Source organism: Sapajus apella, unplaced genomic scaffold (genome assembly GCF_009761245.1).
Source record: "Sapajus apella isolate SASKATOON/1434 unplaced genomic scaffold, GSC_monkey_1.0 scaffold11, whole genome shotgun sequence".
In the NCBI taxonomy this organism is placed as follows: domain Eukaryota; kingdom Metazoa; phylum Chordata; class Mammalia; order Primates; family Cebidae; genus Sapajus; species Sapajus apella.
The window spans coordinates 31,184,624-31,206,592 of record NW_022436951.1 but is presented as its reverse complement, the minus strand read 5'-3'; the positions used below and the strand labels follow the sequence as shown (position 1 = coordinate 31,206,592).

General features: G+C 44.0%; 1 protein-coding gene across 13 annotated transcripts in view; it reads right to left on the bottom strand.

Moving 5' to 3' along the window:
- Positions 1–21,969, bottom strand: part of CTNND2 (catenin delta 2) — a 944,995-nt gene that overhangs the window by 143,432 nt on the left and 779,594 nt on the right. For all 13 annotated transcript variants that reach the window (XM_032278818.1, XM_032278821.1, XM_032278825.1 and 10 more), the window contains 2 exons: positions 10,014–10,131; positions 3,678–3,863 (listed from right to left, as the gene is read on the bottom strand). In XM_032278818.1, coding sequence (XP_032134709.1) covers positions 3,678–3,863; positions 10,014–10,131 — 304 coding nt within the window. The remainder of the gene's footprint in view (positions 1–3,677; positions 3,864–10,013; positions 10,132–21,969) is intronic.

Here is a 21,969-nt window from a genome sequence, read left to right as displayed (position 1 = left end):
TATTTATCATTAGTATCTATTTTGTCTGGAATGAGAAGAAACTGTTATTTAAAGTTCAAATCTCCGCTGTGGTCATTTGAACTAGTAATAAAATTCATGCTTGTGTCTTGGGACATTGCACGCTGTTTATTTAGCCTTAGAGTCTCACTTTGGGGTCAAGAGCATCCACATGACACAGCAGGCAATGTGTGAGCTTTTGAAGAAGGGGTAGCCAACATTGATATCCTGAAAACCCAAGAAACCCTTGTAGGTGATGGGACTTCATGCTATCTCATAGCGCCTTCAGTGCAAAGAATTCATTTAGTCTGGCAGGATCAAAAGTCCTGCTTCTCCAGGAATACTTTGAAACACACACACACATATATATTTGTTGCATATAAACTTAAGTTCTTAGATAATAATAGTAATTTAGATGGTGCATTTGTTTTGGTGGCGATGGCAGATTGAGAATATTGACTAACAATGAGATAAAGGCAGCACGGTCATGAAAGGCTGAGGAACAGCTCAAAACACGGTGTGGGGGTAAGGGGGTGGCAGCCGAGGATGCTTGGCCCTTGGGGTCAGGTCTCACCAGGAAAGACACAGACAAGTCTGGGAAAAGTCACAGCTATGAGCATCCACCCAAAATTAAACCCACAGCAAGAGCTAAGGGCCACCACAGGCCACAGCCTAATTGGGACCAGGCATTGGGCTATAAGTCACAGACTGAATATAAGACCCACACAGCCCTTTGCCAAAAAGAGCAGAAAATCCGCTCTTTTTGGGGATCAATTGCTATACCTTACCCATCATATGATAATAACTAGCAGAGAAGTTTAAATAAAATTATGGAGAAGTAGATTAGGGAGCAATTGTTTACTTGAAAGAAGTCTTGGAAAAACAGAGGGGATGTTTTATGTGCTCTTGAAAGATTATTCTCCAACTAGTGGGTGGGAAAAGGGAGTGCCAGGCGGTGGAACAGCATGAACAGAAGCCTAGAGGCTGGGCTGCGGGACCCTCAGACAGGCCTGGAAAGTGTACAGGGAAGAAACCTTCAAAGTTCTTCCACGACGTATCTTTCATCATGGAAAAAATAAGGGGGTATTGAAGTTTTACACAGAAGCCCATTCCTATTGCTTTCTGCATAAAATATCATCCTGTATATCACAGGTGACTCTTCCCACTGATTTATGCATTGGGCATCTACAACTTAAGAAAGAGGTGAAAAGGGCAAAAATATTTACTCTTAAATTGACTACAGTGCACTCAGCTGTGAAACAAAGATGATCATGAAAGAAGGCCTACCAGATAAAAATAGTGGATCAGAATCCTGTTTGAATTCTGACAGGTTTGTGTCCTCACCCATGTGGACAGATATATATTTTTTACCCATTTGAATTAAATAACTTTAAATTGATTTATAAGCCAAAAAGGGAGGTTTAGAATTCCAGCAGATCTTGCTTATTTAGATTTTGCTTTTCTCAGTGACCCTCTGCACACGGTCAGTCTCACACTGAGAGCGTCTTGAAGAAGGTCTGACCTGACCAGCAGCTGGTGGGAGACAATGTCCTGTCACCTCCAAACTACGTTTATGCAGCACCCACCTCCGGACGCCATCACAGGCTCGTTGGCCATATCCCACGTTGAAAAACAAACCAAAAAACACTTATTGCTACAAAAGGTGCAAAAAGTAAATGAATCCATGTTGTCTCCTCCTATTTCCATGGACCCCAAACTTTGGATTCCCCCCACCAACTCTTCAGTGACAGGCTGCTGGCACCAAGGCCTGCTGAGGGAAAGGAGGGTCCTGCTGGGGGAGATGCGCCTTCTTGGGTGATGCGCCTTCTTGGTAGATGACACGCAGACTGTTTCATGGGCGGCTTGCCCAAAATGGTCTAGAGAAACTAGCAATTCCTTTAATTCAGCAACCCGCACAGAGCAGATTCAGAAATGGCTGAGTTTGCAAGGACCTCTTAGACCAGAATGTGATGCATAGAGTGTCCAACACTTCTGCACACAGGAGCTCGGAGTCTGATACTTCCAGTATATTCAATAGCAACCGCTTCTTGAACCAAGAGCATGCATGCAATGCATCTTTGTGTCATATATTTTCCTGGGTTATCCCTACAGGGATTTTAAAAAAAGTTTCTGAGATTTTTCTTATAGCTAAATTTGACATGCAGAATATTATAGTGTCTTTTTAAGGTTGAGAATACCAATGCCAAATGTAAGGGTCAACATAAATTTCTGGAATAGAAAAAGCTCTGGAGGTCATCATTAACCAATTACTATTTGGATCGATTTTACTCCTGTTATAACATTTGGCTCCTCTGTCCTGGAAGTCTGTGTTGTAGACTAGATAACCTTTCATGCTAAATAATCTCTTAAACCTTTCAGTGAGGTATAAATCTATTTGAAAAAAACCACATCTTTATAAGCATATATTAACTTAGTGCCTTTTTGAACACTATTTTTCAATGCCATTTGCAAATATTATACATGTAATTTCCATTGCAGAAAATTTATAAATACAGAAATACAAAAATAATCCATCATTATTTTCTCTGGGATCTCACTCTGCTTTTTCAAGAAACACATATTTTGTACATGCAAATAGCATTCTGTATTTGCATATGACATATAACACAAAACTGGCCAGCCTGTGTCTGTATCATCTATACCTATATTTATGTACACACTTGTTTTTATGTTGCTTTTTTCACTTTACTTGTATTGTATATTTTCTCTACTCTCCAAATACTCTTTAAAAACCTGACTTAACATGTAGTAGAGATCCCAGGGACAAATGATACCCATCTTTACATCTGCAAAGCTCGCGCTCTGTGTAAGTTCCTTGACGAGATAAATCAGTTTCCAGGCCCTGAAGTTAGCCTCTGTTTTGGTGTTAGCAAAGGTGGGGACACTTTGATCTCCCATCACTCCCTGTCCTGGTTGGGCCTGTGGTGAGGGGCTTGGTCTCTCAGGAGCTCCCCGGGACAGGGGCGGAGGCTGTTCTCATGCATCAGGTTCAGGGGTGCTGCCTAGCGGCCTTTGTTTTGCTACAGGGGAACCTCCTTCCAGCTATAGCAGGTGAGGGCCATTCTGTTCTCAAGTGGCCTCTGGCTCCAGCTGAACACTGTTCTGGATTCATCTGAATTGTCCCCCATGGCCACGCTTCTAATGCCATCCTGTGGAAGGACTGTGAATTCTCTGTTACCCCCATTTCCAATGGGAAGTGTGAGACTGAAAATCCAAACACTTCAAAGCCAGCGATTAAATACATGTTGGATCTTGAGTCTCCCTCTCTCTCTTTCCCTTCTTATATCACATCCCCTATTCCACCTATCCCTGTCACCTGGGTGGTGCCAAGCCCGGCTCCGACAGTGCTCTCCGTAAATGTGTGAATTAACACAGCGCCTACTCAGAGGTGGAATGTCAGAGCTTGCTAGGGGCTCAGGTGGCTTTTCTTTCTTTTTTAAGAAATTTCCTATCTTGGCTCAACTGCGAGGTGTGGGGGAAGTCATTTCACGTCCCACTGTCTCAGCTGTGAAATTCCCACAGGAAGATTGTGCAGATGGATGAGTGATTTTACCTCCTGATGAAAATGCAGGGCTCACTCTCTCTATATACAGAGGAAATATTAAAGTTGCAATTAGGGAAGGGGGTAATTGCATGCAGCTGCAAGCAGCCTGCATCACCTGATCTTGGGATTTCTTTTTCTTCTTCTTCTTGCCCCAGCAACCAGAGCTCTCAGCGTCCTTGCCATTGGCCTCGCCACAGAGTAGCCCGTCCAGCTCATCCGTGCCCATGTGCTGTCCCTGAGACGTTTCTGCCGCCAGCCGGTACGAGAGGTTCCTTAAAATGCACACACAGTTTTCAACGGTCTGCAGAACCCAAAAAAGAAAAAGGGGAAACAGAGGAAGAATGAATAAAACTAGCACTGAGCACTCCGTTCTTCCACCTGGAAAGGCATCTTTCTCCACGGACACGTTTTTCTTTGGAAGTTTAGCAGCCAGCTTCTGAAAGCACCCCTGACGGCCACAGTGCAAAACAATTAGAGAAACTTGGAAAGGTCTTAGGACCTTCCCCCGCAACAAAGAAACTACTTACCAGAAGTTACTTCTATAAACATCTGTCTTGTTGATTGAAATTCACGTGTGAGAAGGGAAGAATGGACAACCACAAGAGATCCCAAATTTCCACTAAAAGACAGCACTCCCACCTCTGACTCCCCAGCGGGGGATTGGGGATCGGGTAATGAGGAGTCACAGACTTAGAATTTCGGTCAGCTCTGGTGGGTGACACATTTACTGCCCACTAGAGCATTTTCTGAGTGTCAAAGAGGACACAGGTGCAAACCAGGGTTATCCCAGGCAAGTGAGTGGCTGTGATCACTTGGGGGCATAAATATTTTTAGTCTGAATTTTTTTTTGAGATGGCTGACACTTATGTTCTCTTAGCAAAAAGATTAAACAGCGGTTAAGGACATATGTTGTGGAGCTGGACACCTGTAGAACCCTAGATGTCTGATTTAGCTGTGGGACTTTGGACAATGCACTTGACATCTCTGGGACTCAGTGTTCCCCTTTGTAAAATGGGCACAGCAGGACCCACACATTAGGTTGCTTGTGCATTAGGGGAGCTAAAATATGTGTGTGTGGTATGCAGAATAATGGCCCTCCCACAGGTCTACATCCTACTCTCTGGAACCTGCGAATATGTTAGGTCACATGGCTGGAAGGAGGTGGGAATTATTAAGCTAATCAGTTGCTTGGCAGAGAGGAGGTTATCTGGATTGTTCAGGTGGGCCTGTGTCATCACAAGGGGCCTGTATGTCAAAGACGAAGGCAGGAGAGACACAGTGATGTGAGAAGGATGTGGCTGGCCATTGCCGGATCTGAAGATGGTGGAAGGGGCCACAAGCCAAGGTATGTGGGTATTGTCTAGATGCTGAAATAGGGAAGAAAACGAATTCTCCCCAAAACCTCAAGAAGGAGCACAGATCTTAGGACATTTTAATTTTATACCAATGAGACCTATTTCAGACTCCTGGTCTCTAGTGCTATAGGATCATAAATGTGTGTTGGGTTCGGCCACCAAGATTGTGGTCATTGGTTATGACAGCAACAGGAAAGTAACAAGCACACAAGTGCTGGGAAGAAAGCAGGAGCACACTAAAGGTTCAAATGCTCTTCAAAGGTTCATATCATTAACAACGACAGGAGACGGCACAGTGCGGAGGTCCAGAGCATGTGACGTAGGGCTAACCAGATTGGCTTCCAACACTGGACCCACCATTTCATAACTGTGGGACCTTGGGCAAAGTGCTGAAACCTTCTGTGCTTCTATTTCCTCATTTGTAAGCTGAGGGCCATATTAATAGTATCATTTACAGGGCTGCAGTGAGGGTTAATAAGCTAATAGATACAGCTCTTTGAATAGTGTCTGCTCAAAAGTGTTTGCTAAAATCTCGGTTGTAATAACTTCTGATTGCTAAGAAGAGGGGTGAGCAAACTGCTGCCCATGGGCCTGATCCAGCCCACAGCCAGTTTTACAAACTGGCTGTTTTACTGGAGGACAGCCATGCCCATTTGTTTATGAACGGTCTGTGGCTGCTTTCATGCTACGATGCAGAATTACATGGCTGTGACTGAGACAATATGGCCCACAAAGCTGGAAATATTTATTCTCTGACCTTCTGCAGAAAAAGTTTGTTGGTTAAGACAAAACTGGCCGGGCGCGGTGGCTTGCGCCTGCAATCCCAGCACTTTGGGAGGCCGAGGCGGGTGGATCACGAGGTCAAGAGATTGAGACCATCCTGGTCAAGAGGGTGAAACCCCCTCTCTACTAAAAACACAAAAAATTAGCCGGGCATGGTGACGTGTGCCTGTAATCCCAGCTACTCAGGAGGCTGAGGCAGGAGAATTGCCTGAACCCAGGAGGCGGAGGTTGCGGTGAGCCGAGATCGCGCCATTGCACTCCAGCCTGGGTAACAAGAGCGAAACTCCTTCACACACACACCCACACACAAAAAAGACAAAACTGACATTTTGACTCCAGGAATCACGGAAAGAGGGGGAAAATACCCAATTTTTAAAAGAGGTGAAATCATGATGAGAAAAAAAAATAAACTGAGCCAAGTTTTATTTTAAGAATCTTGCCAAGTTGGCTATCATTTTTCAGGCAGCTGCTACATAACAGCCACCCGTGAAGGCACATAACACAATTCCACTGCACAGGTGAAGGGGAGGAGAGCTGAAACTGTGAATATCTCCCACCAGACTGAGCTGCTTCTGTGCAGTCCTGGGGTGGGACTGGAATGAGCCAGGGCTGCTGGGATCGTGATCCTGCACTGTTTCCCTCCATTGACTGGAATTTGGTGAAAGGTAGCAGGTGCCTTGTACTTATTACCAAGGGCGTGAAAATCTACGAGGAAAACTAGTTTTCAGGAAATATCTCTGGAGCCTTTATCATTCCACACCTTTCTTGTCAGCTTTTCAAGGTGTCATGGGCTGCTAATCCTGCAGGCTCTGAGTCAACCTGATTTTCTATTCCAAGCATCCTCTCAGCATCAAAAACTGGACTGGCTGGCATGAAAGCAGGTAAACTCAGGGCAATGCATGAAAGAGAGAAACGATTCTCATTGAAAGGAAAATGTTATGGCATAAGTCAGAATGATTTTTAAATCAGCTCAAACTGATTTTTCTTACATCAAAGACTTGGAAGAATAAACTTCTTTCTCATCCCACTGTTCGTCTTCCCCGGAGGCACTGCTGTTCCTCTGTTTAACAAATGACTACTGGGGAATAAATCTGCAGTTGCGAAAAATGCTTTATAATAGAGCTGCAGCTGGGGAAATGATTTGGGAAGAAGCTGGAAGAAGAGAGAAAAAGTGGGGATGGGGTTGGGTGGGGAGGGAGGAATGGGGGAAGGAAGGTCACAGGGACCACACTTAACTTTCATTTAAGCCTCCTGGAGTTTCTCAGTCTGGCTTGGTTTGGAAGAGTTACTTAATTCAAGAGTTTTTCTCTAACAGACGGGGAGAAAGAGAAGATAAAATCCCTGGGATCCCAGCAGGAGCAAGGCAGCTGGCAGCTTTGCTTGGGACGTCCATTGCCGTCAGCAGGGCTCTCAGCAGTTCTTTTTGATTATCAGGGTCATTCTGACTCCTTATTTTCTATTAGAAAGTGTTAATCTGGAAGTTGTAAGAGTGGTCTACCACATGTCATCCAGTCAACACACTGGCCCAATTGTAGGACCAGAGCCACAATCTTGTATGGAATCCAGTCTCTTTTATGTATTAACTTCTTGGGCCTTAAAAAGGAGGTGTACTCATTCAGCCCCATCACCCTCAAGTTGCCATTGTTAAAGCTCAAAAGCAGCCAAGCAGAGGGCTGAGTGGAAAATGATGGTACAATAAAAATATGTTAAAACAATAGTAACAGGTGCTACATAAAAATAGTAGGTAGCACAATCCAGCCAGTGAAGCACCTGCTGAGTAACTGATCACACCTGATCCTTTCAACAGCCTTGGCATTCAGCTATGATTATGCTCCTTGTCACAGAGTTGAGGTCACTTGGGTGTGACGCTCCAGCCAGTGGGAGGTGGAGATGGCATAGTGCACTGGCCCTGTCTCGATGCCAGCTCAGGGCTCTTCTTACTCCACCAGGGATACCTGGGTTTTCTGACTCCAGCCGTGAATACTCCCAATTATTTCAGCTTCCCCTTTCGAGGAAAATTCGGACATTAGAAAAGATGAACTACAAAGTCTCCCAGGGTTTTAGGAGTCTGGTCATCTGAAACATCAGAAAGAAGATGTTCGTGCCATGTGGGTTCTTGGCATGGCTCCTGAAGAGTGCCTTAACCTTTGGTGCTGGTGACCACTCTTGGCCGAAGCATGAGGCTGTTGACTCTTATTTTCAGCTGCAAGGCCCAGCTAGTATCAAAGCTCGTTTCATAACCATCACAGTAAAAGGTACAGTCTCCCAGTGCCTCGCTGTTTCACCACTCTGAATATGAGGATGCTGAGCACCATCGCCTCAGTGGTTTACTTTCAGGAGCTCTTTGAAAACGCATGTGTCTATTACGCTAACAAGCATTTGTAAATACTCAAGACATCTTGACTGGTCACTTGATTAGGGATTTAATTTTCCTGCCGATGATATTAAAAGGCCTAAAATGGTCACGTAAGGGCTTCTGTGAAAGGGGAATGCTTACTCTTTGGTACATCATGTTCATCTTTGAAATTAAAAACACACAGTCAATGAATAGATGTGAGCCTAACTGCGCAGAAGTTAAAAGATGACAAGTGGTGCTCATATTGTGGTGGACTAGTACTCACAGGGCTGAAGTCCCAGAGGAACCTTGCATTCAAATCTTTGGGGAGTGAGACTCAGGCATCAGTGATTTTCTAAATTTCTTGGTAACGCTAATGTGTAGTCAGGGTTGAGAAGTGCTATGCTCACTTATACACACAGCCAGTTCATGACTACATGGATAGAAACACATGTTCTTTACCTAACTTTGTAACTAAATTACATTATACCAGATTCCCAATTAGAGAGTCATATTAAAGCTCTATCTACTATGGCAGGTTCTTAATCTAAGATACACATCAAATGACTTGATGAACTTCTAAAGGTACAAAAACTTGAGACCAGAGTTGAAAAGTTGGGTTCAGAGGACTGCAATAGGGTCTGGGCAGATGTATTTACATGAACACTCCAAAGGCACTTCTAATGAAGAGACAGAATGGAAATCACAGGATTAAGGCTGAGGTTCATAACCAGGGATAATTTTGCTCTCCACAGGATGTATGACAGTGTCTGGAGATGTTTTTGTTTGTTACTAGGGTGGGGATGGGGCTGCTACTGGTGTCCAGTGGGCAGAGGCCAGGGATGCTGCTAAGCATCCTGCAGCACATGAGACAGTCCCATGACAAAGAATAACTCAGCAAAAATGTCAATTAGGGTGGCTCTTGAGAAATCCTTATTAAGAAATCACATTTATTACCTGCATTACTTTAAGAGTATTGGTAAAGTTTGTGTTTGTAGCAGGATATTATGAAATCACTTTACAAACATACGAATGAATCAAACTTATTTAAGACTAAACAAAATAGTTCAAACACTGGAAAAGCCCACCCAATTCTATTCTGGCTTGTGAACTAAGCCACACTGAATAGACTTTGGTGATTTATTATGTTGGGAAGCCTCATTTATTTAGCATTGCGACATTTATTAGATCTTGCAGGCCTTTCTAAATGGCACTTAATGTAATTAACAGCTGTTAAAAATCAAGTTTATAAGACTATGGGATTATTCAAATCTCAGGGCTGGATGCCATGGCTCACGCCTGTAATCTCAGCACTTTGAGAGGCCAAGGTGGGCAGATCACTTGAGGTCAGGTGTTTCAGACCAGCCTGACCAACATGGTGAAACCCTGTCTCTACTAAACATATACAAAATAGCCAGGCGTGGTGGTGCATGCCTGTAATCTCAGCTACTCAGGAGGCTGAGGCAGGAGAATCAGTTGAACCCAGGAGGTGGAGGTTGCAGTGAGCCTTGACGGCACCACTTCACTCCTGGGTGACAGAGCCTGGATTACAGAATGAGGCTCTGTCAGGTGGTTTTAACATCTTGTCTTTTCTTTTGAAAGTAGATTACATTAAAAGTCAGGTCGTTTTAACATCTTGTCTTTTCTTTTGAAAGTGAATCGATTACATTAAATAAAAACCAGAAGCTTGTGAGCAATGTAGTATTCAAGTTTATACACTCAACCGGAACACCTGTGGTCTGAGTAACTTAGAACAATCTACATATTTACTCACGGCTAATCAGAAGTTAGGTATCTAGTTCCGCGCTCGAATCTGAAGGCAAGTGTAAAAAGTATTGGATTCTTACAAGGAAATCAGGAGAGAGTTCAGAAGGAAAGTCTGAAACACTGTGTTGGCTCTCCTGGGTTGTTAGCTATGGTTTAGTCCTGTGGGAGAATTTATTCTTGAACATGCTTAATCTATGCAAATACAACCAACCTTGCTATCGATCTCACTGCTCCCCAGTGCAGACTGGATCACGTACAGCAAGGCATCTGTGAGCCCATCACACTCTCGCATCCTTCTGCGAGCCTCCTCTCCGGCCGAACTAACATTCCTGTAAAGCAAAAGGATACGTCAGCAATCTTCATTGTTGTCACCAAAAGAATGTCTTTCCATATCCATCTGCTCTCATAGTTTTTTTTTTTTTTTTGATGGAGTTTCGCTCTTGTTACCCAGGCTGGAGTGCAATGATGCGATCTCGGCTCACTGCAACCTCCGTCTCCTGGGTTCAGGCAATTCACTTGCCTCAGCCTCCCTAGTAGCGGGACTACAGGCGTGCACCACTATGCCCAGCTAATTTTTGTATTTTTAGTAGAGACAGGGTTTCACTATGTTGATCAGGATGGTCTCAATCTCTTGACCTCGTGATCCACCCGTCTTGGCCTCCCAAAGTGCTGGAATTATAGGCTTGAGCCACCGCGCCCAGCCTGCTCTCCTAGTTTTAAAGGAAATGCTTTTTTCCCCACTTTTTCAGAAGGTTTATCAAGAATATATCTTTAGTAAATAGGGATGGCTTCCACAAAACACATCCCAGAGTTGGGTAAGTCACCGATATCTATGATGCAACTCCTGGAGTAGACAATGCAGAATTCTTAACAAGGGATCTGTGAGTCCCATGACCACAGAGGGTGGGGGACTTTCAGAAAGTCTTCTGGGTTTACTTCATGTACAATCAGAAGCTTTTTCATTCAAAGGATTCTTCTTTAAGAGATCTCAAACACTTTCAAAGACAGGGTTTTTAACTTACTGAAATTCATCTGCCAGAAAAGATACCTATCTTGGCCCAACCAGAAGCAGGCTTCTAGGAATTTATTCTAAGGACAGAGTTAGAGGTTCCTGTGACAATTTAGTTGTTCTGATGTGCATGATACCTCTTATGGGAAGGGGCTGCTCCAAGCTCTTTCCTGTTCTAGCACGTGCTGAGCAAATGGCAACAGATGGGGCCCACTGTAATGAAATGTGTGGCTATGAAGCAGAGATATCTTTTAGTCCTACAAAAGACAGAGATAATCCTACTCGAAGGAAAGTCTTGGGGTGCTTTTAGTTACTCTACCACCTGAGAGTATGTTCTTCTCCTACCCATGGTTAGCGTTTGGTTCCAGTCGAGAATTTCTGCAATGACTTACTATAGACAATACAGCCTGTAAAAGGGAGGCTGGAGGAGGTGAGTTAGTGGGTGGTACAAAGGGATGGAAAGAATTTAGGGATCTTGGGGACAAGGGGAGGAAAAGAAGGATGGTTCTCAAACGTTGGGAGCATCAGAATCACCTCGAGGGTGCGTGCAGTACAGACTCTGCTGGCTCCATGCTGGAGTCTCTGATTCAGATGTCTGGGGTCGAGGCAGGTAACTTGCATTATCTGTGGTGATGCTGATGTTGAGAACTCAGACCCTAGCTCTCTAGGGAGGGTCTAGCTGGGAGGAGGGTTGTGTTCTTTGCTGACTGCTGGGGCAGCCATGAGGCAGATCCCAAGAATCTGTGAGCCTGGAGGGAATCTGGAGAAGTTGAATGAAATGAATCTCCAGCCCACTATAATTGACCCAGATAGTCTAATTTCATATTCACAACATCTTTTGCTGTTGTAGTTAATTCTATTTTACACATGATAAAACTGAGCCTCAGAGGTTGTCCAAGGCCACATAATAAGTGTGTGTCTCTGCTTCAGACGGCCAGAATGCTGGAGATCAAACCCAGCGAAGGCCAAGGAATGAGATTCTGGGGAATCAACCTATTTGCAATTAGCCTCCCGCTTCACACTCTCTTAGCTCTTTGAACCTCCTTTGCTGATCACCATTGGGTGTGTATTGGAATTACTTGGCTGTGACCTCAGTACTGCACTGGGACTTTCTGGAGGGTAGAAGGCATGTCATTTTTGTGTCTCTACCTAGCATTCAGCTGAGGAGGAGATGGAACAAAACCTGTGAAGATGGGAAAGAAGGCTTCAGGCCTGATGTCAAATATGAATGCAGAATATGATGTTTTAAGAATTAAAATAAAATAGGTTTCATGTTAAAATGCTACTGAACATAGTTTTTTGAGATCTAAAAAGTTCCATAGACGCACTAAGATAGGCTCCATCACCATTTTCGTGTAATGCTGGGAAAGATGATACAATTCAAATTGGTATTTTTGGCATTTGCTGATCTTCAAATATAAACCAAATTTCTCAGCTTCTTAGATAACATAACTAGGCAAATATTGACAGCATCTTTATGTAAAATTTTATAAATTCCATCTTGTGGTGGCCAACCTTTGTTTCTGACACAATCTGTGGTAGGGGCCAGAGAGGAATTAACTTTCTGCTAGGGAAAAGGTGGTGAGAGGCATTTTGATATTATTTCAACCTAAAAGAATGGCCCTTTTAAAGAAGCATTTTAGATCATTCCCTCTTGAAATGATTTTCACCAGGTTGAGCTGTTAAGCTGTTAAAATAATAAGTCTGTCAAAGATTCCAAATCAGACCTCTCTGGCCAGAAGAATGTTGCCTGGCAATGTGTGATTATGTTTGGCTCTTTGCAGCATATTTCCAAAGTTACTATTTCCAAATAGCATTAATGAAATTCAGGCTGGAAAGCACCTTAAGGCAGTGTGTGTATACGCTGATCTGAAAAAACCCTCTGCAACTCTTCCTTGACTAATGTGTTCAGCCTTTCCTTCGAGTATCCCTTTTGTGGAGGCAGGCTGCCTTCCGATTCACAAATTAACTTCCTAATGATCAGCCCTAATTTCATTGGTAATCATTAAATATGTGGGACCAACCAATAGGAAATAATTGAAACCTTCTGTGATGCTCACTGAATGGTTAGTTGTAATCATGGTCCTTAGTAAGTCCTTTGACAATGAATCAATGTCCAATCAAGAAAGTTCCTCCCTCCAATTGTATTTATACTATCTTCTGCCCATCACGAGGAAGGTGATTTCTACATCTGGTTAGAAATGAGTGTGGCAAAATTCTATGCATAAACATAACATCAGAAGTTGTCAATACTAATTTTGGCATTTTTCTTTATTCTAATTTCTATTCTATTCTAGTCTAGTCTCCTCCAAAATTTGAAAAGTTATTAATTGGCTACTTATTAAAATGTGTAAGACATTGAAAGATGAGAAAGATTAATAAAAGACTCTGCTTAAGGTCTCAGCAGAGAAGGGGAGTGACTGAGATACATACTCACACCAACACAGCACCGATGATACAGCCTTCAAGAGGGAGTTATCATACTGTCCACGGGCGTGATGAGGCTCAGTATACATTTTTACATAAACTGTCTCTTTTCAATGGGCAATGGTTTCCTACAGGCCTTTTGGCTTGGGTTTCTACTTTTAATGAACTACACCTCAGTGCATGAAACATATCTTAGGAGAATCTTTGATTTTCACATTGGCGGTAAGGAGGGTTTCCTGTTTCTCCCACTTCCCCATAAACGCAAGTTCTACTATTTCAATCAGAAATTTCAGCCTTTACTGTTGTTGGCTAAGACTTTTTATCAACATGTTAAGGAAAAATCATGTCAGCTTAGGGTTGAAATATTATAATCATGTTAACAGTATGTGATAAAGCTATAAGCATCACAACGTGAACACAGCTCAAATTTTTGTCTCTACACGTTTACTACGAAATTTAACAAGACGTTTCACTATATAAAAATAAACACCCTGATAACCTTCTGTGATGCTCACTGAATGGTTAGTTGTAATCATGGTCCTTGGTAACTGTTTGACAACGAATCAATGTCCAATCTAGAAAGTTCCTCCCACCCATTATACTTAAACCATCTTCTGCCCATCACAAGGAAAGTGATTTCTATGTCTGGTTAGAAATAAGTGTGGCAAAATTCTATGCATAAACACAGTATTAAGACAAATACCTGTAGGCTATTTGTTAAAAGCACAAAAATATGTATAATATCTCATCTTTATTAGTAATCTTTACAATCGTGGCTGAATTGTCAGTTTCTGTGTCATTGGGAAGTTCCTGCTAAAGGTGGATTCTATAATCTTTTTATCTGACAGATAAAATATAAAACAATTCATTTTTATATCTTCCAATTATAAGACCAATTTTTTTTTCTTTTAATGCAACTAGTTAAACTGCTTCCTTTCCCCTGTCTTCCATGCTGTTTGAAATCTCATTTCCTTGAATCTCCACCACGCACTGCACTTCAACACACAGTGGTCTCCTAGGACCCAAAGTAAAACGCAAACCATATGTTCACCTGTATGACTATGGCATCTTCCATGAACGATGTGTCTCTGCTTCGGATGGCCAGGATATTGAAGATCAAACCACAGAGAAAACCAAGGAATGAGATCGTGGGTAGTGCATGTATTTGTAATTAGGCTCCACTCTTAGTCCTTTGAACCCCGTTTACTGATCGTCATTGATTTTGTAATGGAATAATTTAGGCTGTGACCTCATTACTGCACTGGGACTTTCCGAAGATTAGAAAGCATGTCATCCTTATGTCTAAACCTGGCATTCAGCCGAGTGTGCGACGTACAGTTGGCTATTATTGAGAATTCAGCACTTCCACTGGATTGGAATTCAGGAAAGCAGGGGCACATCAACTCTGACTGATTGACCTCTGAGCTCCATGCTTACAGAATAAGTATCAGATGTTTGTTCCACTATTTGAATACCTGCTTCTTAAACTGTACTTTGTGTTACAAGCCCCATCCTGAATTATTTGGGGCAGTCTCAATTTGCAAAAAAAAAAAAAAAAGAAAACGGAATTGAAGAAAGCATACAGCATCGAGAGTAAAATTGTTTAGCTCGAGATATAAACTATCTCATGATTGTTCATAGTATTGACTGAGTGCTGAAGAGAACTGCACAGTTTTGTGGCCTGGAGCCATCAGATATTTCCCAGTTTCACACCCATCTACAACCTCAGGCTTGGGGGAAGAGCTTTCATACCCTGGTTCAAGGCTAGGTTGTATTCCTATGTCTCTGTTTCCTCCTCTCCTCTCTCCCTTTCCTTTTTGGCCTTCAGAATCTGGACTCCACTGGAGTTGTCTCATACTAAGCCCACCACATGTCCTTGAGCCCTGATTCCAGCCCTGCTGTAATCATCATTCATCAGGTGGCCCAGCCCTTCACATCCCTGGGAAGGTGCTCCCTGAGCTCCTTCATCTCATCTTCCAATTCATAACCAGCAGAGCCCAGGTGCTGGGTCTCTGCAGGATCTGGCCCGGGTTCCATATACTGGTTTGAGGAGTCCGGTGGGTTGTCCGGAAGGTGTTTGAGAGCAGAGCTGGGTTAAGGGATACAGAGAATTCCAAGGCAAAGTTGAAATACGAAGCCACATACTTAGTCCAGCCTCGATGCAACTCAGCAAGGCAGGCCGGGGAGGCGGAATCCACCAGAGATGATGGCATGGGCCAGGGACCAGACCCGAGCCTGGGGATACCTGGGACCCCCATGACAGAGCTAAGAGCCTCTGGACGCTTGACCAAGGATAAGAAGAGGCTGTCTGGGGTTCCCAGGCCCGCTGATCCCTCCCCCTGGAATGTTCTCCCTTCCACCTTGAAGCCATCAACTCTGACAGCTGTGGCTGCCAAGGTTCAAGCTGAGCACTGCCTTGTCTACTTTCTAAGCCTTGCCTCAGCCCCACTACTCCTTCCTTCATAGCTCCAGGCACAAGCTTCTTTCAGAGTGCCTATAACACTCGATGTTTGAGTCTGGTCCCATAAGGCGCTAGGGGGTAGGAGGGAGCATCATCTTATTTGATTGTGCTCCCTACTGTGCAGCACACAGTAGGAACTCACTGGATATCGACTGGATGAAAGAGCATATGGTTCTTTTCCGGACTCTTTCTAGACCAGTGGTTCCTAACCAGGGTGACTGTGCCACCAGGGAATATTTTTCATTGTCACAGCTGGGTGAGCTTCGGGGGCATTACTGGAATCTCATGGGTAGAGGTGGCCAGGGCTGCAGCCCCCAACACGAAGCACACCAACTGTTTCATGGCTGAGTGGCCTGCTCTGGATAACTGGGCTCCCTGAGGATCTAATCTGCATGTGTGCTTGCCAGCACCTAACCTGTGCTCAGCCTCGTGGCTTCTCAAACCTCTGCTGCATCAGCATCAGCTTTGGAACTTGATTAAAATACAAAGGTGCAGGTTCTTCCCCTACACTTCAATTAGTTCAGTTCCTAGTGTGTTCCACTGGTCTCCAAGTGATGAAAAGACACTCCACAGGTAAGAACCATGGCCTTAGCCCACGGCAGGAAATTCAATGTAGAAAGATAAAATTCTTATTGAATGGCCATGAAGCCATGTGATTGTCTACTGTGTGCAGCGTGATGTATACACTCTGAACAATATTCCCTAGACTCTTCCTAACAGGATGGGACTATGTGGCCCCCACACCCACCAGTGATGGCCTTTTGATTACACCAGTGGCCACTGGCTTATAAAAGTCAACCAGCAAATGACGGGAAATAACTCTAAACTTGTGAGGAGGAATCTCACAAGGAGAATATAAATATGGATTATCTTAATTTTTTGACCATGTAATTACCTACTCAGAAATTGACGGCTTTTTAAAACTCATGACAATCTTTTAATTCAACAACACAGCCACCCCCAATAACAAGATCTCCAGAACTCCCCACCTCTTCTGCTTAGGCTAAGCAGAGACTGAATAGACCTAATAGCCACTCCTTCAAAAGAGACATATTATTAGCAGCCAAATCGATTATCAAGTGTTAATTACATGTAAAAATGCAAAGGGTTGGCTCTTTGGAGTTTGATGCCTGTGGTTAGCTCCCTTCTATGGAGAATATCCTTACATTCTCAATGGCTTGAATTTATCATAAATTATCTGATCTGAGTTAAGTGTGAGAATAAAATTATGCCAATCACGCTTTTCTTCATTCCACAAAGCACACTTGCTTTTGCTTCAAAAACATTAAATTTTAAAGAGATCTTCTATCCATGAACACCTAAATCAGGAGTTAAAAACTTTCTGTAAAGGATCAGATAATAAATATTTTAGGCTTTGCGGGCAGGGTTTCTGCCACTTTTTCTTCTCTCCTCCCCTTCCTCATTCTTTCAACAACCTTTTTAAAAATGTAAAACCTATTCTTACTTGAAGCCATACAGAAACAGGTCACTGGCACGATCAGCCCCTGACCTAGATTCTCATCTGAAGCTCAGATATAGGATTCAGGAGGTTGTCTGTGAACTCCTGATATTTTGTTCAGTTCTGTATATTTTTATATGAACATTATGCACAGTTCTTTCTTCTGTGCTAGAGGTACAGAACTTTCAGCATATTCTGAGGCTGGGATCCTAAACTGTCTAAAAACATCTTACCAAAATAAGTGGTTTGAGCAGCTCCTGCTTGGAGCAGCAAGCTACTTTCCTAAATCTAGAGTCTGGGTTTCAGGAATCAAATATATTTGCCTCCTCAGGGAAACAGCAGCTCTGCCTTGTGTCCTCCCACAAGGCCTTGGGAGACTTTGTCTGTGGTTTCCAAAATCATTGTTCAAAACACCCATCCTTTTCCTCTGTGTGGGAAGATCGTCCTCTTCGTCAAGTGCTCAGGGGCGGGGAAGGAAAGGGTGTCTTCTGCCTGGCCACTGGGTCAGCTGACTCCATCTGCCTTTAATGCAGTGAGAGTAACCCAGCCAGAGCCTCTCTCTCTGATTGCAGGGTCGAGGGCAGCATGAGACCTTCCAAGTCCGTCCATCCCCTTCCTTCTTCCCACAAAACCACGAGGGCTCATCCCTTTGATTTGTAGCTTCTTTGAAAAAAGGGGCTGGCTGGCTTTCTTATCATTCAAAACGTCCACACAGGTGGCTTCTCCTGGACCTGGCGCGGTGCCCATAGCCAGGCTACTGAGCTGTGAAGGTGCTTTCTTCACCGTGGCCTCCTCATCCGGCAGGTGCTGCTGGGAATGGTGTGGACGTCACAGGGGATGTGCGGTGACACAGGGCAGCTGCTTTGGGCCGGGCTGGCTTCTTCTCAGTAAATGTCAGCTGAGCAGCTGCTCCACCAGAGATCTCCCAGCCCAGAGGGGAGAAAGACGCCAGGCGGGTTACCAGTTCCCCATAGGAAACGTATCTCCTGCAAGCGTGCGGCAGGAAAGAACAGAAGGTTTCCCAGCAGCGTTGGCAACTTTAGTCATTTATGTTTTAAAAATCTAAAACTAATGTAAAAATATTAAGACAGTGGGGGAAATGTCGAACTAAAAGCGATGTCTGTACTCTTCACTTTCCCTTAAGGAAATCACTGTGACCCATTTGGTGTTTTTCAAGAGTATTTTCCACTTGTATTAATAAACTGTGTCGGTAAGATTTTGTTTTTTTGCCACAAGTCCTTAGGCAACTGGCTTTTATCCCACAAAAGTTTGTCACAGTCTCTTTTCATGATGATAGCTACAGTCATTGAATGACTTTTGGTATTTCACGGTATAAATAGATCACAATATGTTTTTTCAAATTAATACCCTGTTAATGAATATCCAGATTATTTCTAATTTTTTACTGTATTAGGTAATGTTCAGTTCAATTTTGGAGGAGATATGGGCTTTAGAGGAATCATTCTAGGAAGAAAAAATAGCAGAGAGAAATGATTTCAAATCAACAAAGCAACCAACCTTGCCTGGGTGCCCGCTGTCTTCCATATGCAATGCTAAGTCTTGAGGTGAACAGGTGAGAGCACCTGGCTTTTGACCTTTAAAACGTCACAGTCCAGCAAGGTGGACAGACATTATATTTGATGTGAGTTACCATGATGCCATCAGCGTGTAACTAGCAGTGTGGAGAATTTGGGAACCAATCATCTTTGGAAGTGACATCTAGATACGCAACAAAAAAGCAAATACAGGCTGACATGGGTGAAAATTGTACCCTTCATCTGTTTTAGTAAAATATTTCCTTCAGTTGTGATTCTGTAAATTTAGATATCAGTTATTTTCCTTCACACTTAGAGCAGAAAGTCATGGGTTGTAACTTAAAATATAAGGACACGGAACATAATAAACATGCTTCCAGCAAAAAAGCAGCTCATGCAAAGTAAATAGAAAATATTCAAAATGCGTAATTGTAAATGTGAAGGGCAAGGCTTAAACTACAGTCACGCGCTTGGGCTAAGTTCCGTCCGGGCAGGGGTGGGGTCGGCAGGCTCCAACCAAGGACAGGACCCAACAGGGAGCCACGGCATTCTGTGGCACATGTTAATTCTGGCATGTCACTCTCCACTTTTACTAAGCCTGGCATCCTAAGCCAGTGCAACATGTCTGTTAAAACTGTGGCTGGCTCATGGTGGACCAAGGGCAAATCTTGTTAATGCCCTTTTCCTCAACCACATCCCTGTGCTAAGTCCTTCCTGTGGCCACAGGTCAGTCCAGGTGGGTGGCTCTAAATCCTGGGCCATCCCTCACCAGAGGTTCCACTCCTGCCTCTTGCAGTTCTGTGCAGGTGGAAATGCATGACATGTTGCTTCTTTATTTTCACAGGTTCACAGACGGAGAGAAGTCCTTCTACAGGAGCCGTACATAATGGATTACTCATCCAGCTCGGATTTGGATGATCCAGATTTTGGACTTGTGAGATGATGAGATTTAAGACTTTGAGTTGGTGCTATAATAGGACGAAATGTGACTCTTTGGAGGCCAGAGAGTGGACTGTGGTAGGCCAGATAACAGCCCCTCCAAGAGGTCTAGACCTGAATTCTTGGCATCTGTGAACAGGTTACTTTATACGAGGAAAAATATAGATGTTGCAGATGGAATTAAGGTTAGAAAGTTTAAAACAGGGAGATTTTTCCCTATTTTGTCCCTGGAAAAATCTCCCTATTTTATTCTCTGCTTTCCCTGGCTGGAGTCAGAGAGATGCAGCAGAAGGGATGACAGAGATCCCAAGAATACAGGTTCCGCTCCGGCTACTGGCTCTGACACAGGGGGAGCCACAGGCAAAGCAGGGAGAGAGGGAGAGAGAGAGAGAGGCCACTGGGAGTGCAGGGACTGAGGGCAGCTCTCAACTGATCACCACCAAGCCAAGCGGAGACCTTAGCCCCACAGCCATAAGGAACTGAATTCTGCCAATAACCTGCCGTAGCTTAATTCTCCCCCAGAGGTGCTAGGAAGGAGGGCCATCCCACCAGCACAGCCAGTGAGACCAGTATCTAAAGTTCTGGCTCACAGAAACTGTGGGATAATACATTTGCGTTGTTTTAAGTCATGGAATTTGTGGCAATTTGTTACAGCCGCAAGAGGAAACTCACACAGAGCCCGCAGCTTGTTTTGCTCCCGGGTAGATGGAATTCTTCTCCGCACCACCCCTGGTGCCTCACGTCCCACTCCCTCCCAGGATACCTGCTCAGCCTGCGGTGGGCACGTGCAAGATTCAAGAAGGGACTTCTAGAGAATGAAACAACTGGATTGCTTTGCTCCGACATAAATGCCATATACATACATACATACATACATACATGAATCAAAATTCTTCCTCGGAGCATGTGGAGAGGTGTGAGGTGGTGGCATAGAAAATACCTGCCCTCAGCAGGGCATGGTGGCTCATGCCTGAAATCAGAGCATTTTGGAAGGCTGAGTTGGGCAGATCACCTGAGGTCGGGAGTTTGAGACCAGCCTGGCCAACATGGCGAAGCCCCCGTTTCTACTAAAAATACAAAAATTAGCTGGGCATGGTAGCGGGCACCTGTAATCCTAGCTACTCAGAAGGCTGAGGCACGAGAACCATTTGAACCTGGGAGGCAGAGGTTGCAGTGGGCCGAGATCATGCCACTGCACTCCAGCCTGGGCAGCAGAGTGAGACTCTGTCTCAAAAAAAAAAAAAAAAAAGAGAGAGAGAGAAAGAAAAAGAAAAAAGAAAAAAAGAAAAGGAAATACCTGCCCTCAACACTGCAAGGCCAGGCCACTGTTCGACGGGACTCAGGTGCACGCCAAGGCCCTCTGAATGAGCAGCACTGTTGTGATGTTGGGATGATGTACTTTCTGAGGCTGAAGTATATGCTTCAACATATTCTGCCCTATCTCTGTTCTCATCAGCTACAAGAGCGCCACCAAATTTGCAGCTATCAGCTTGGTCCAAACTGCTCTCCTGCCTGGTTGGTATCTTCCACTTCTGCCAGAAGAGGCCCCTGAAAACTGAAGTCTTTAGAGCTTGCAGAGAACAGAAAGTGCTGCAGCTGGCATTCTGTATCTGTCTAGGACATGAGGACACTGGATTATAAAAGAGAGAAATACGCAGCCTCCTAGCCCTGCTTAAGTGAAGTCTGCAGTGCAGCCTCGTTATTTTAAATGAATTCCCAGAAGATTATCTGAAGCACCGACCATAAGTACCAGGCAGTATTACCAGCATGAGGATTAGCCACACCTCCGTAAACTTTCATTGGTTGCAAATAATGTAAGGCTGAATTTACTTGGAAAAGCCCTTGACTTCTCTCTCTACATATGTGTTTTGAAAGCTGGTCCCTCATCACAGCCAAGTCAGAATAATTTCCAAAGAAATAAGTTTCCCTAATTTTTTTTTTTAGAGATTAGCACAGTCTTGCTGTTGGAACTGCTACGCACCTTACTGTCTTCCCCTAAGGAAGGCAATTTCTTTATAAATCAGGACAATGATGGCTTGGTAATTGCTTTGCTGAGCTGCAGGGACAGAACGCCTCAGTGGCTAAAGACCAACTACCTACTGGGGCTGGCCGTGAACACTGCTGTTGTTCTGTATCCAAAGCAGGTGGTCGCTAAGTTCATACCGCTCACCCCCACGTCCACTCATAAACGTAAGCCATCAGGAAGGGACGGAGGTCTCCTCTTTGGATGACGATTAAACACTGCACCGTTGTAAGACTGCCTGGATCCATGCCTTCTGGAGTTAGCCATGCATCAGGGAACATTGCTACAGAGAAGCCCAGAGCAGAACCAGAAAT